The 14,660-nt window shown below is 39.1% G+C and overlaps 1 protein-coding gene across 6 annotated transcripts in view; it reads right to left on the minus strand.

Annotated features, from left to right (window-relative positions):
* Positions 1–14,660, minus strand: part of LOC136865245 (UDP-glycosyltransferase UGT5-like) — an 84,785-nt gene that overhangs the window by 8,766 nt on the left and 61,359 nt on the right. For 4 of the 6 annotated variants that reach the window (XM_068231085.1, XM_067142396.2, XM_068231086.1 and 1 more), the window contains exons 2-4: positions 13,237–14,058; positions 8,858–9,080; positions 1,415–1,634 (exon numbers count right to left, since the gene is read on the minus strand). In XM_068231085.1, the coding sequence (XP_068087186.1) occupies positions 1,415–1,634; positions 8,858–9,080; positions 13,237–14,058 (1,265 nt within the window). Of the gene's footprint in view, positions 1–1,414; positions 1,635–8,857; positions 9,081–13,236; positions 14,059–14,660 lie in introns of those variants that run through there. The other 2 variants (XM_068231090.1, XM_068231089.1) reach the window with 1 other exon arrangement.

The following is a 14,660-nucleotide window of genomic DNA, read 5'->3' on the forward strand; positions in this document are numbered from 1 at the left end:
CAAGGCTTTTGGGAATCTGGTCGCAAACCACACGTTCAAGGAAAAGGCTAAAAGAACTACAGGGAAGCAATGGATGGAAGAACGCAAGAAACAGCATAGCGAGTTCATGAAGAGATTTTAGGAGGAGAAGAAGAAAGGAAAACCTTCATCAAGCTAATAAGTTCCAACGCGCTCTGTAAACGGACATAACGAAGAAAGAATAAATAAATAAATAAATAAATAAATAAATAAATAAATAAATAAATAAATAAATAAATAAATAAATAAATAAATAAATAAATAAGTAAATAAATATCTTGGTGTATGTTATACCTATACAGGGTAGGGAGTAAATGACCGAGAATGAGAAACACTTGCATGCTCCCAGTTTTAGGTGACTGTCGTGATTCGATCCACATAACCTGCATGTTTACGTGGAATCCGAAACACAGAGACGATAATGCTCATTTCGAAAGTCCCATATGCATTGACTACACCGGTGAGAAGTCACTGACGAAAGATCTGACTAATCATGCAGATCCCAAAATATTTTTATACCCTGTCTTTCAAATTCTTGAGTGCTTTGACGTACTGTCGAGGGAATCAGACAGAAGCTTTGAGCAGCGCATTGCGCCGCTCAGTTTGAACGATGTTTTTAAGGTTCAAATATATATATTTCCTTGTCATTTATTCCCCACAACCCAAGTGATAATTTATTTCTCCTTGTTGTGAAGCTTCCCCCACGTGGAGGTGTTTGCTCTTGTCTAACGCCCATCATTGCGTGGCCAGCGTATTACAATCCATATTCTGATTTTCAGCCATATAATAACAAAGTGAAATGTTATAACGGACAGTTCCAAAGGGTGAGTTAATTTTATATGGTAGATGCAGAGTACACTACCGGAGATCTTTAAAATATCCAAATCGAGTGAGCCGTGCGGTTAGGGTCACGTATCTGTATGCTTGTATTCGGGAGATGGGGGTTTCGAATCCCATCGTCAGCACCCTTGAAGATGAATTCCGTTGTTACCCATTTTCATTAAGGTCACGGACACTACCTTCCACAAGCCTTGGATGTGTTACTGCGACGTTAAACTACAGGCAAAATAAATATTAACATATCCAACAATAATATGACATGAAGTTCCGTCCTTCAGAATTCAGCTACGGTGCCTCCGCCGAGATCAGATTAATGAACTTCGGATAATAAGTCGGACCGGCTACCTCTGATCTAGCTATGTAGGTTTTCACTAAGTTCTGGTATGTCAACTTGTTACAAGGATTCCTTGAACACGTACAATTCACTTTAAAAGTTCTACGACCAGATCAGGGAATAGAAAAAATATACAAGAAGCTTTTTATAGTACGTTATATTATTATTGAAATAAAAATTACCAACAATTAAATAAAAACAGTAGTGCAGTGTACGACATACCTTGGATCCTCCAGAACCGATTTAAGTGCGAAGTAAACTGTATCCTTTCTAATATCTTCGTAATCAACTTTTCTTGCAATGCCAATATTTAAGAGATATTCTACATTTTGCAGCTGGTCGAAAAACAGCGGGATGCCCACTACAGGTACTCCAGCGTATACAGATTCCAGTGAGCCCATAAGACCTCCATGGGATATGAACACTCGAACGTTCGGATGGGCTGAAAAATAAGATATGAAATGTTTTCTGAAATGGTTAATGCATGGAGAAAAATAATCAGTTTGGTAAGATTAGATCTTAGGTCCTATGACGATAAGAGCACGATCGAACCGAAATTGGCAAGTTACCTCCAAATATATTGAAACTTAAATATGGAATCTAGAAAATAAATGTTTTTAAAACATTTTGATTATATTGTGGAAAATATCTAGTTCGAAAAGAAAGAAAGAACTATAAGGAGAAGACCAAGACTTTATACGACATACAAATTTGAGTAGTTGAAAGCTGCAGCCATTATGTAGAAATGAACAGGGTAACGCAGTACAGGATGGCAGGAGCACTGCATCAAATGAGTCAGTGGACTGATGACCCAAACGGCAAGTGCGTGAGCAATGATATTGTTGTATGTAGGTTGAAAGAAATCGAGAAACCTTATAAATCGCATATATGTGGCATGAACCGCCTATTTTGAACACTTATCTGGATCACTTTAGCAGCTTCGATTTAAGTAAGACTTGTTCAGTCGTTTTTAAGAGAAGTGCATTGGGTAAGAACGGTAGCAGGAGACAAAAGCTTCATTACGACATACAGATTAAGGTAGCTATAAGAGGCAGTAGTTATGTCGAAATGGAAATATTAGTGCACTATAGAGTTGCAAGAGCACTGCATCAACTCACTGTGGAATGGTGACCAAAACTGCAACAGCATGAGCAAGTTGTTGAATTTAAAGGAAAATATCGGGAAGTCGTATATATCGTACATATGAGGAATAATCGGCCTATTCTGAACACTCGTCTGAATCACCTTAGCAGTTAATATTACGCTGGCTTGAACTGCGTGAGTAAGTCTTGGTAATCATCAGTAGATATTATTAAGTGATCTAGGTTAAGACTGGTTAAGTGTAAGAAAGTACATCCCTAACTTTGCTAGAATAAATAAAACATATTATTATTATTATTATTATTATTATTATTATTATTATTATTATTATTATTATTATTATTAAAACTACATTTTGTTAAAACTAGGCTATCAATCTGTCCGTGAATGAATGAAAATGAAAAATGAAAACCTAAAACCTGTTTTCCAGTCATTGACTGGCTCAGGGATGTAATGAATGAAATATATATAGGCTGTTATTACAATGGGGTCGCCACTCCCAAGGTGATCTATGAATGAGTGATAAATGCTATGAAATGATAATGGAGAGTGTTGCTAGAATGAAAGATGACAGGATAAACCGGAGTACCCGGGGAAAAACATGTCCCGCCTCCGCTTTGTCCAGCGCAAATCTCACATGGAGTGACCGGGATTTGAACCACGGTATCCAGCGGTGAGAGGCCGACGCGCTCCCGTCTGAGCCACGGAGGCTCCGTGAATGAACATGGAATAAAATTATTTTTAACTAGCAAATATACCCGTGCTTCGCTACGGTATTATACCTTGTATACGGAGTTCTACGTAAGTTACTGCACACGCAGTGAGTAAGATTATATTAAATTGCACACCTCATAGCCATATCCGAGAAACAAAACCGGCAAGACCCCATACGTTATTGCTCATGTAAGGTGCAACCTGGGGAAATTTAGTTGATAATAGGAGGTCAAATTTCCTCCTATCATTCACAAACGAGTTCGGGAGTTTCTACGATAACGGCAGGCTCATTTACCAGCTGCTATTCGCAGTAGGGACGGGTAGTTTTCATTATAATGTCAGGCCCCCTTTCCTTATGATAATCCCACTCGAGTTGGAGAGATTTGACTGAAACCGAGACATGCTGCGCTATCCTAAATATAAAGAATCGACATACGACAATACGGCATAGCACTAAAGTTGAAGATCTCTCCAAATTGAGCAGCGATTGTCTAATCTGCTTCGTGAAATGACATATGGCTTAGAAAGCAGTTACCTCGAAACGAAGGTCTGAACCGTCGAGGATATTGCCTTCATATTTCGATATTTTTTGGGGACTAATAGTCATACATTTGAACAGCCTGGAATACTCACTCAAAGGATAGAGTGTGCAGTGACCAAGCGAAATAATGTATATAACAAAGGGACGTAACGTATAAGGGATGTTTCGGATTTAGTCCACGGAATTTACAGAAAATCAGTAGAATAAGAGAAAATGGAAGGAAACTGTTGCTTTTTTCCTATAACCCCCATTCTATTCAGTGATTTTAAACCATATTCATATCTAAACCTTCCCCTGGATCAGTACACTCTATATGTGAATTTTGGTCGAGATCTATCCGGCCGTTTCGCCGTGATGGTGGAACAGACGGACAAACAGACAGACACGAAAGCTTAAAACCAGTGATACGGCCTTGAGTTGACCAAAATCGTATAAATATCTGAAAAATTGGCAAATCAAACGAAATTACAGACAGCGGACCCCCTAGAATTTTATTTATATACATAAGCATGAGCACGTTTGTAAGAGCAGACCTTCATTTCGAGATTTACTGCTTTTAAACGGTAGGTCATATCAACAAAACGTTTATTAAGTTAGACTGAATTAGAAGCATTAAATAGGGCGAAATCTGGGTACAGTTTTCATACATTACTTTCTTTTTCAGATACTTATGCAGCAGCTGGAATCATAAAATTGCCAGTCTGAGTGGCTCAGACGGTTTAGGCGCTCGCCTTCTGACCCCAACTTGGCAGGTTCAGCTGGCTCAGTCCGGTGGTATTTGAAAGTGCTCAAAACGTCAGCCTCGTGTCGGTAGATTTACTGGCGCGTAAAGGAACTTCTGCAGGACTAATTTCCGGCACCTCGGCGTCTCCGAAAACCGTGAAAGTAGTTAGAAGGACGTAAAGGTAATAACATTATTAAATCATAAAATTTGGCTAACATATGACCACTGGTCGTGTCAATGTGGATACTTCATTTGATGATTCTATCTTTCCTATAAGTATGCCAAACGATAAGATATACGTGCAAAAAGTACAAAATTAACTTAAAATTGAGAAATATAGCTTTATTTAACCTATAAGGGATCGAGATACGACAATATGTCATAGGACCAAAGTTGTAGATCTCTCGAAAGTTGAAATGCTATTGTGCATTCTGTTTTGTGATACGACTTACCGTTCAGCCACCAATTATTCCGAAACGAAGGTCTGCACCGTCATTGAAATTGCCTCCATATTTCGAGATCTTCCGGGGCCAAAAAGTCATACATTTGAACACAATGCAATTTTTCCTCAAAATAAAGAGTGTCCAGGTTTCTGGATTAGCACTCGCATACATACGGAGTAATTAAGGAAGAAAATATTACCGTTAACAAAGTTGAAATTAATAGAAAATAGGATTATAAGTAAGGACAGCCGCATGGGAGAAATAGCCCTATGTAAATACCAAGTGGATGAAACGTAAAATTAAATACCTCTCACTCAATTTTGATGATATGAGTTAGGATATAAGAAGGCAGAAACAGAGGAGAAATTTAGGCACAGGGATTTTCAGGTAAACAGATAAGAGGATGACTTATGGTGTTGTAACTCAAATCTAAAGAGGCAAGACAGAGGCAAAAATTTAAAGCTGAAAACAGAAGTGGAAGAGAAATGCAGTAAAATTTATAGCAAATGCCAGAAAACAACTTGCGGTGTTAAATCTTGGGCTACTCACCGCGGTACTGTTCAAATGTTAACAGCAAAATTAAGGCTATTTGACGACGATTGTAACCTCCAAAGGGATTCCGCAAATATTCCGCAAAATGGCAGCATGACGTCTCTCTCGTCTTCTACGCAAGGAACAACCACGAGTTTATAGGAATTTTGAAGAAAATGACGTTAACCTATGTTACTTCCCTGTTGGCAAATAGCCAGGGATGTTGCCATGGTAACCGGTAGGTTCGTTGTCGGTCTGTCGACCGCTGAATGCAGAGCATGAAATCTGCAAAAATTTGTATTTTGCTCCGTCATTTGAAGAGTAAGCGAAATTATACTCAAACAAAAGTTGTTTATAATGGAGGGACGTTTCATACGCAGTCCACCGTTTTTAGAGAACATCAATAGTATAAGGGAAAATTGAAGAAAACCGTTGTGGTTCCCCTACGAACAGTCATTCTATTAAGTGATTTCCAAATCATATGCATACTTAAACCTTCCCCTGGATAAGTAAACGCTATATATGAAGTTTGGTCGAGATCTGTCCAGTCGTTTCGCCGTGATGGTGGAACAAACAAACAGACAAACAGACAGACACGAAACCTAAACACCACTGATACGGTCTTGAGTTGACCTAAATCGGATAAATATCTGAAAAATATGAAAAACAGACGAAATTACAGACAGCGGACCCCCTACAACTTTATTTATATAGATTCGAAAGAAGCCTAAAACCTGCATATTAGTGGTGCTGGGGATGGGGATGGATGGTTTTTTTACAGTCTGCCTTACGTCGCACCAATACTCATAGGTCGTACGGCGACGAGGGCACACGAAAGGGTTAGTTGCGGGAAGGAAGCGGCCTTGGTCTTAATTAAGGTACAGCCCCAGCTTTTGCCTAGTGTGAAAATAGGAAACCACGGAAAACCATCTTCAGGGCTGCCGATAGTGGGGTTCAAACCCAGTATCTCCCGAATACTGGATACTGGCCACACTTAATGGGGTGGGGGGTGGAGTGTTGGATGTTCAGTCCTCCTGTATTTATAATATATTTTCATACATTATAAGCGTGTAAATAGTAATGTTGTGTGTTTAACACGCCTTCGTGTATTATTGGCTTTAAAAGCGTCAAAAGGCGCAAATTTGTCCTGAATGGGCGTTCTTTAACGTTTCAGTAAATCTTTAAACTCAGAGCGAAAGCACGAGTCTCTGGTATTACACGACTCATCTACTTTTACTCTGAGACCGGCCATGAGCATGGATGTTTTTGTTGCCGTAAGTCGTAAGAACAATCTTATCAAACTGCATTCCAGCAGCGATGAGTAAAACGAATTTCCTCAATATGAGTCAATAAGTGCCGGTCCCGTGGTGTAGGGGTAGCGTGCCTGCCTCTTACCCAGAGGACCCGGGTTTGATTCCCGGCCAGGACAGGGATTTTTATCTGGACCTGAGGGATGGTTCGAGGTCCACTCAGACTACGTGATTAGAATTGAGGAGCTAACTGACGGTGAGATAGCGACCCCGGTCTCCAAAGCCAAGAATAACGGCCGAGAGAATTCGTCGTGCTGACCACACGACACCTCGTAATCTGGAGGCTTTCGGGCTGAGCAGCGGTCGCTTGGTAGGCCAAGGCCCTTCAAGGAATGTAGTGCCATGGGGTTTGGGGGGTTTGAGTCAATAAATACAAATACAGTAATTTATGAGCATGCCAACTAGGCGTACTAATTACTATCAGTTTATATTCTCTCCATTATGTAACGTGCACTGCTTGTGGTCTAACAAGATCGTAAGCCAAAAATTGAAAAGAAAGTCTGACACGGGACTCTGCTTTGTATGAAATCTTAAATGTCATCTGACTGTGCCGGAATTCGAATCTGTAAACTTAAGTATATAAGGCGATCGCCTGAACAAGTACCCTATGCCGCTAGTTGTACGTGACACGGTGTGTGTGTGTGTGTTTGTGTGTGTTGTTTGAGGACTGCTCTATATATAAATATATTAAAACGGGGGCGAGTTGGCCGTGCGGTTAGGGGCACGCAGCTGTGAGCTTGCATTCGGGAGATAGTGGGTTCGAATCCACTGTCGGCTGCCCTCTGGATGGTTTTCCGTGATTTACCATTTTCACCCCCAGCAAATGCTGGGCTGTACCTTAATTAAGTCTTCGGCCACTTCCTTCCCACTCCTAGGCTTTTCTTATACCATCGTCGCCATAAGACTTTTCTGTGTCGGTGCGACGTAAAGATAAAAGTCTGAGTCAAACGAACATTCTTACTTAGAAGACGAATGGGAGTGATATTTCTTTCCTCCTTTGTATCCTTGGTAACTACTACTTGTTAAAATAGGATAATCTAACTAGTAAGTGAATTAACCATTGTTTCAATAAAATGCCTTACATATTTCTATGAGAATCAATATTTGTCCCCGCTGTATATAGCCTACAGAAATATGAATGTGATAGAAGAGCATATTGTCGTCGCGCCTCGGAGTATCGTTATGTGACTATATAGAGGGAGGAAATACTGACCCGCAGCACATGTATCACGTAGAACGAATATTCGTTGGTACAGTTCATGCAATACTGAACCTTAGATAACTAAACCGTTCTGGTCAGAGTTCTAAGCTGAAACATTATCACATACCGGATTTTTCTAGGCGCAATGACGACGACAGGAAAATCGAACCGATTTCCAATTGACAACACCCGGAGCCGTAGAGTGGGCAGGTAATTTAGACTTAAAGATATAAGCCTGGCTTATCATGGGCCCCTTTAAATTTGTAAATATAAATATGTATGTATATATGCATATATTTATCTTGCCACTCATACAATAAACCTGCAAGTAATACAACAAATGTGTTAGATTGTTATGTGATGCAAATTAGAGTTATTGCTAATTTTGTTTATTTTAATGACTACAAGGCTAAATATCTTACAACAGTCTATTATGTTTTTCATTAGATAAGAGTTGTTGACCGTATTATTCACTTATTTACTTCAGTATAACGTCACTCATACTGATCCAACTAAAACTAGGCAAATTGCCTGTCGCTAGCACTAGAAATGATACATACCAGGTAAATTGGTTGTATGGTACGAACCACGAAGTAGTAAGCTTGAATTCGAGAGATGGTAGGTTCGAACCCCGTCTTAAGAATTCCTGAAAAACATTGACTAACATTCCTCGCAAGAGATTAATGTATATACATTTTTTAAGATATTTCGAGCGTTTGCCAACTCACATTGATGAATGTTATATAATAATAATAATAATAATAATAATAATAATAATAATAATAATAATAATAATAATAATGTTATTTGTTTTACGCCCCACTAACTACTTTTTAAGGTCTTCGGAGACGCCGAGGTGCCGGAATTTAGTCCCGCATAAGTTCTTTTACGTGCCAGTAAATCTACCGACACGGGGCTGTCGTATTTGAGCACCTTCAAATACCACCGGACTGAGCCAGGATCGAACCTGCCAAGTTGGAGTTAGAAGGCCAGCGCGTTAACCGTCTGAGCCACTCAGCCCGGCGTTGTATACTACTAATGAATGTGATGTAAGATGTCACTTTTACAGAAATACAACTGTTCATTTGAAATTAACTTACCGAGTACATCTAGTTGAGGTAGCCAATTTGAAGTCTTCACGTTAGGTGGTAAACCTTTTACAAGACTTCCGTCAATCTTCCAAAGCACTCGCTGCGGAAGTAATTTGAATACATCAATAAAGGCCTGGAGTTTTTCTTTTGGAAGGGTCTCACATTTAATTAACGAACCGAAGCTGAAGTATATTACACCATCTGGAGCTTCACTAAGAAATTTATCCAAATCCTGTAAAAGTTGACAAATTTATTAATTACTGGTAACTATGAACTATTTAGAGGAAGATAAAAACTAAGTAATACTAAAGGTGTAAGATGATGTAAAAACTACACTGTATTTAATCAGTGTATTAAAAAGAGGCTATGAAAAAGAAGCAGCAATCCAAAAAAAAAGCGAGGAAATGCTGCAGTTAGTACCCTTTTTTTAAGTTTTCACAGAAAAGTGGTAAAAGGAAATCAATGACGAATTGGATAAGGAATCACAATCCCAGGAGAGGAAAAACTCTGAGATATGAAGATGATATTGTTGTTTTATCTGAGTCTGCAGAAGATGTGGTGAAATTTCTGAATGGTAGACACAGTCCTGGAGAAGGAAGAGAAGATTAAAATAAATTCAAACCAAAAGTAATGGAGAGCAGTCAAATGAAGTCAGGTGATGCAGGAAATATCACATTTGGAAAGGAAGTAGATGAATATTGTCAATTGTGTATTAGAATAATTAATGAAGGCAAAAGTAAGGAGGAAATCAAAATGCAGACTAGCACAAGCAAGGAGGGCCTCTCTTAAGAGAATAAATTTTCTCGCTTCCAACATTGATATAGGAATTATAAAAGCGTTTTTGAAGACTTTCGTCTGTAGGGTGTCATTATATGGAAGTGAAACGTGGACGATAACTAGTTCGGAAAGAAAGAATAAGAGCTTTCGAAATGTGGTGGTTCAGAAGAATGCTGAAGGTGAGGTGCGTAGTTCGAATCACAAATTAATAGGTACTGAATCGAATTGTTGAGGGAACAATGATTTGGCAAAATATGACCAGAAGAAGAGATATAATGATAGGGCACATCTTAAGACTCCCAGGACTTGTTAAGTTAGTTTTAGAGGGATGTGTAGGCGATAGAAAAGGTAGGAGTAGACCAAGGTATGAAGATGACAAACAGATTAGAATAGATGAAGGATGTAGTAGTTACGTAGAAACGAACAGGTTATTACAGGACAGGGTGGTATGGAGAGCTGCATCAAAGCAATCTATGGACTGATGACCCAAACAATCCATCAAAGAGACTTCGATATCTACTCAGAGCAGATGCTCGCAGAAGAGCTTGATGATCTTCAGCAATGTATTAAGATACATGGCGAACTTATCAACAACATACGGTATACCGGTGACAACGTGCTGATTCCAAATAGCATTCAGGGATATCAAGATCTAGTCATTAGAGCTAAATAAGTGAGCAATGATTATGACATTGACTTCGTACAAAGTACACGGCCGTAGCGAAGAATCACATACCACCTGAAAACTTTATGGTGAGCGCCCAATAGATCCAGAGGGTCAAAAATTAACCAGGACTGGGACTCTTCTATGGAAGTCAAATGGAACATCTGACAACTCTTACGCTGTAGTTATCTAAGTCTAAAGCTCAGAAATAGAATGGTGAATGTTACGTCGTTCACTCTCCTGTATAGATTAGAGGCATGAACGTTGACAATAGTCACAGAGAAGAGAATTCAAGCCATTCAGATTTGGATATAGAGGCGAATATTTAAAATCTCGTGGTTGGACCATATGAAGAATGAAGAGGTACTCCAGAGAATGTGCCGTTGACCTCAGCTGATAAAAACAATTAAAACTGGGAAATTATATGTAGGATGAGATGAAGAATCATCGAAAGTATCTTCTCTGTGCTACAGAAAATCTGAAGGCAGAAGAGGACCTGGCAAAAGAAGAATATCTTGGTTTGGTATGACCACATCGGAGCCCTTCCACTCCTCACATGCTGGAAGCCGCCTTCAAGTCCGAATAAGGAAGAAGAAGAATATTTTATGTTTTAGGTAATTCGTGCTGGAATTACCTTTTCAACTCATTGTGTGATCGACCATCTACATTTTGAAACTCACTTTACCTTCCTACCTTCAAATAGAGTGTTTTAATGCATGATATACTTTTGCACGGGGATCACGCCAGGGACGGAGGCATGTGCATGAATCCTCGGTTTAGTTGTTTCTTATGAGATCAGGTCAACAAATCTTTCTCTGGAGTACCTCTTCATTCTTCACATGGTCCAACCACCAAAATTTCAACATTCGCCGGTATATCCACATCTTGAAAGCCTGAATTTTCTTTCAAAACGTTCATCTTAGTTATCTTAGGGATATTGACGAATTCTTTGCTGTTCGTTGTGATATTTACAAGACATCTTGCCTCCTAGCTTTCGTTCCACAAATGAAATGATTTGACGTCAACAGCAAGATATAGTACACTAGAAATATGGTCTCCTGATAATAATACAGCCTATGGCCAAGCAATTGTTATTCATTATTAATCTGTAAAATAACGATGGAACTAAATCAACATTCGTACAAACATATTTCATTCACCATTACACGATGACAGTTGTACACATTTTTGTAGGAGAACAGATTAAAATATGATTACAAAACTACGATAATTTAAATTTAACATCGCTAATCTACATGTTTCCATCCAGTAGAACTTGTCACAGCGTTCTGTAGTTCTTTCCAAATTCAACTACGACACGGTATTGATTTAGGTAATAGAAGTAGTCATTTTTTGTGCAAGTTGCTTTACGTCGCACCGACACAGATAGAACTTACGGCGACGATGGGACAGGAAAGGGCTGGGAGTGGAAAGGAAATGTCCGTGGCCTTAATTAAGGCACAGCCTCAACATTTGCCTGGTGTGAAAATGTAAAACCACGGAAAACATCTTTAGGGCTGCCGACAGTGGGGTTCGAACCCATTACCTCCCGAATACTGGTTACTGGCCGCACTTAAGCGACTGCTCGAGCTCGGTAGAACTAGTCAACGCTGTTGTGTGAAATACTAATGTTTGTATTTGTACAGTACATCGGTTTCATTATAACTGCACACCGGTACCCTAACACACAAAAATGAGATGCAATGAAATGTGTAAAATGCCAGTCTTTCTAACCTGGTGCAAGTGGGGTTTATAATATGCTAGTATTCAACATTATATACAGGCTAAAATGTTAAATATATAGAAACCTGTTATTATTTTCAAAAAATGTAAAATGAAGCTCATACTTAAACGTGCAGTACATTCGCAGTGTGTCAATATCTCTTGAGATAATGGTACTAATATTTTTGAGATGTTTTGAAATGAAACCACAATTACCTAAACCAAATGTCAGAGATGTAGACCTTACAAATTCGTTGGTATCATTATTTTCAAAGTCTGATAGTACTTCACGAACGTGGTTTCTTTCTTGGTCATGGAGTCTAGTCGAATGAATCATTAACGTGCAGTGTTCTCTCCACCTGTTTTCTGACAGATAGGTATTCGGTGTACTGTGCTCATTAATACATTATGATAAAAATGTGTATAACTTAAAACCTGAAATATCTCTTCAGGTGGCAGGTAAAGGAAAAATGAATGTGCAATTGTTTTAGGGGAGAAAAGTCATTCCAGTAGCGCTGTCCATACCTGGCGAACGAGGTAGTTTTGAGGACTGCATTCTCGATAAGTAGGTGGGATTATAAAAATAATCACAACCAATGTTCCTAGTAGAGAGAGCAATGCAGTTACATATCAGAAAAATAGTTAGTGCCATTATCTCAGCAGATACTCACGCCCTGAAAAAGTACTGCAAGCCTCTTGGTAGCTGAAAGTGAAAACATCACTTCCATATATTTAACAGTATACGAGTTATTGTATGCGAACTTTTTTTTTTTTTTGCTAGTTGTTTTACGTCGCACCGACACAGATAGGTCTTACGGCGACGATGGGACAGGAAGGGGTTAGGAGTGGGAAGGAAGCGGCCGTGGCCTTAATTAGGGTACAGCCCCAGCATTTGACTGGTGTGAAAATGGGAAACCACGGAAAACCATTTTCAGGGCTGCCGACAGTGGGATTCGAACCTACTATCTCCCGAATACTGGATACTGGCCGCACTTAAGCGACTGCAGCTATCGAGCTCGGTATGCGAACTTTTAGCTGGTTCATCATGTACAGTATATTTCGAAACCTAGCACATTTGATGTATTTTATCGAACAATGACAGACTGGAGTAAGAAGAATATGCAGATTGCAGAATATAAGGTAATACATTTAGTCTCTGAAAATGTACAAATAAATATGCAGTAGTCTTAATTCATAAGAATGTACCAATTTTAAAAATGATTACCTCTGGCAATGGTTTAGGGGTTGCAATATGTAGACCAGCAACTTCAACGTAGGCTGGGACTGTTGGCCTAGATTTGTGAATGCTGAAATGGCTGTTAATGAGTACCAAACTGGTGTTTTTCTTCAGTTCAGAAACAGGAGGTATATCGTCTCCGAAGTGCTGTCGTAACAAGAGGTCAATGGGCAATTCTGATAAATAGTACTGGCCCCACTTCGTTATAGCATAATATATAGTGTTTATTAATCTTTGTTTAAAGTTCATTTCAGAAGTATAAGAAAGAAAATAGTTAGGAATATAGGATGGGTTGTCAGGATTCATTAAGCGATCATTCACCCAGGGAGATAATGATGTTGAGATCACAGAAATAATAGGTATTTTCCACTTATGAGCAAGGGCTATCCAACAGTCACCACCAAGGAATCCTGTAATAAGTACATCGAATGTATCATTTGACTTCATTAAATCTTTCATCGCAGGGTGATTAAGAGAAGCTTCACAGCCTTCTAGATTCAAGTTCCAAACGAAGTTCATAAGCTCCAGAGAACGGAAATGCCGGACAAAATCCACAGTAAAGTTATTGACTACTGCAGGAAGCGAACCTTTTAGATTGATATCTGTATAGTTTGGGATCTTATTCTTCTGAGGGAAGTGACTGGCTACGTACACATCATGCCCTTTGGCTGCAAGACCTTTCAGCAGGTTCTCCAGAATAGAAAACTGACTTTTTCCATTGTAGTGAAAGATAGCTAGAATACGTGCACTCTCCGAGGTATGATAACTCGCTAACAGGACTAGAACTGTGAAAGCGTAACTCCACTGCATCTGAAATAAGAAAAAATGATTATCATTGTATTTCTCAAAAAGAAGAACTGTCATAAATTATTCAGTATTTCTAAAATACAATGGCAGATATTTGAATCAAGCATTATCCAGATCTACAATAAAAGCATCGAAAATTACAGGAATATATGCACATATTCAAGGAGAGACAGTGAAAAGTTACCGCACTATGTAGACGTCGGGGGAACAGATTGCCCACAGTCCATTACTAGACTCACCAGTAAGCAGCGGCAGCGCGAGCAGGCGATCAATCTCTTAACATGTTGTATGCCTAGATCTTACTTTTCAACAAAGCAGCTGTTAAAATCATGTTCATTGCTCTCTATAGAAATTGCATTGCCGAAATAATTACGGAAATACTCCTTGTACTTCAACTTCTAAAACGTCACGTATCAGTCGTCTTCATGAAACAGTTACCTCAGAACCTTTCGTGCAAAACATACACCAGCCATTCTTTGAAATATTGACTGAGGAAGAAAGGCAGTATGCCTACTTCAAACAGGGAAACGCTCCTGCCCATACAACTCACTATTTACACTATTCAAATGCATTAGAACAGGTGATCGATGAGCGAATAATATTAG

Source organism: Anabrus simplex, chromosome 1, assembly GCF_040414725.1.
Source record: "Anabrus simplex isolate iqAnaSimp1 chromosome 1, ASM4041472v1, whole genome shotgun sequence".
NCBI lineage: Eukaryota > Metazoa > Arthropoda > Insecta > Orthoptera > Tettigoniidae > Anabrus > Anabrus simplex.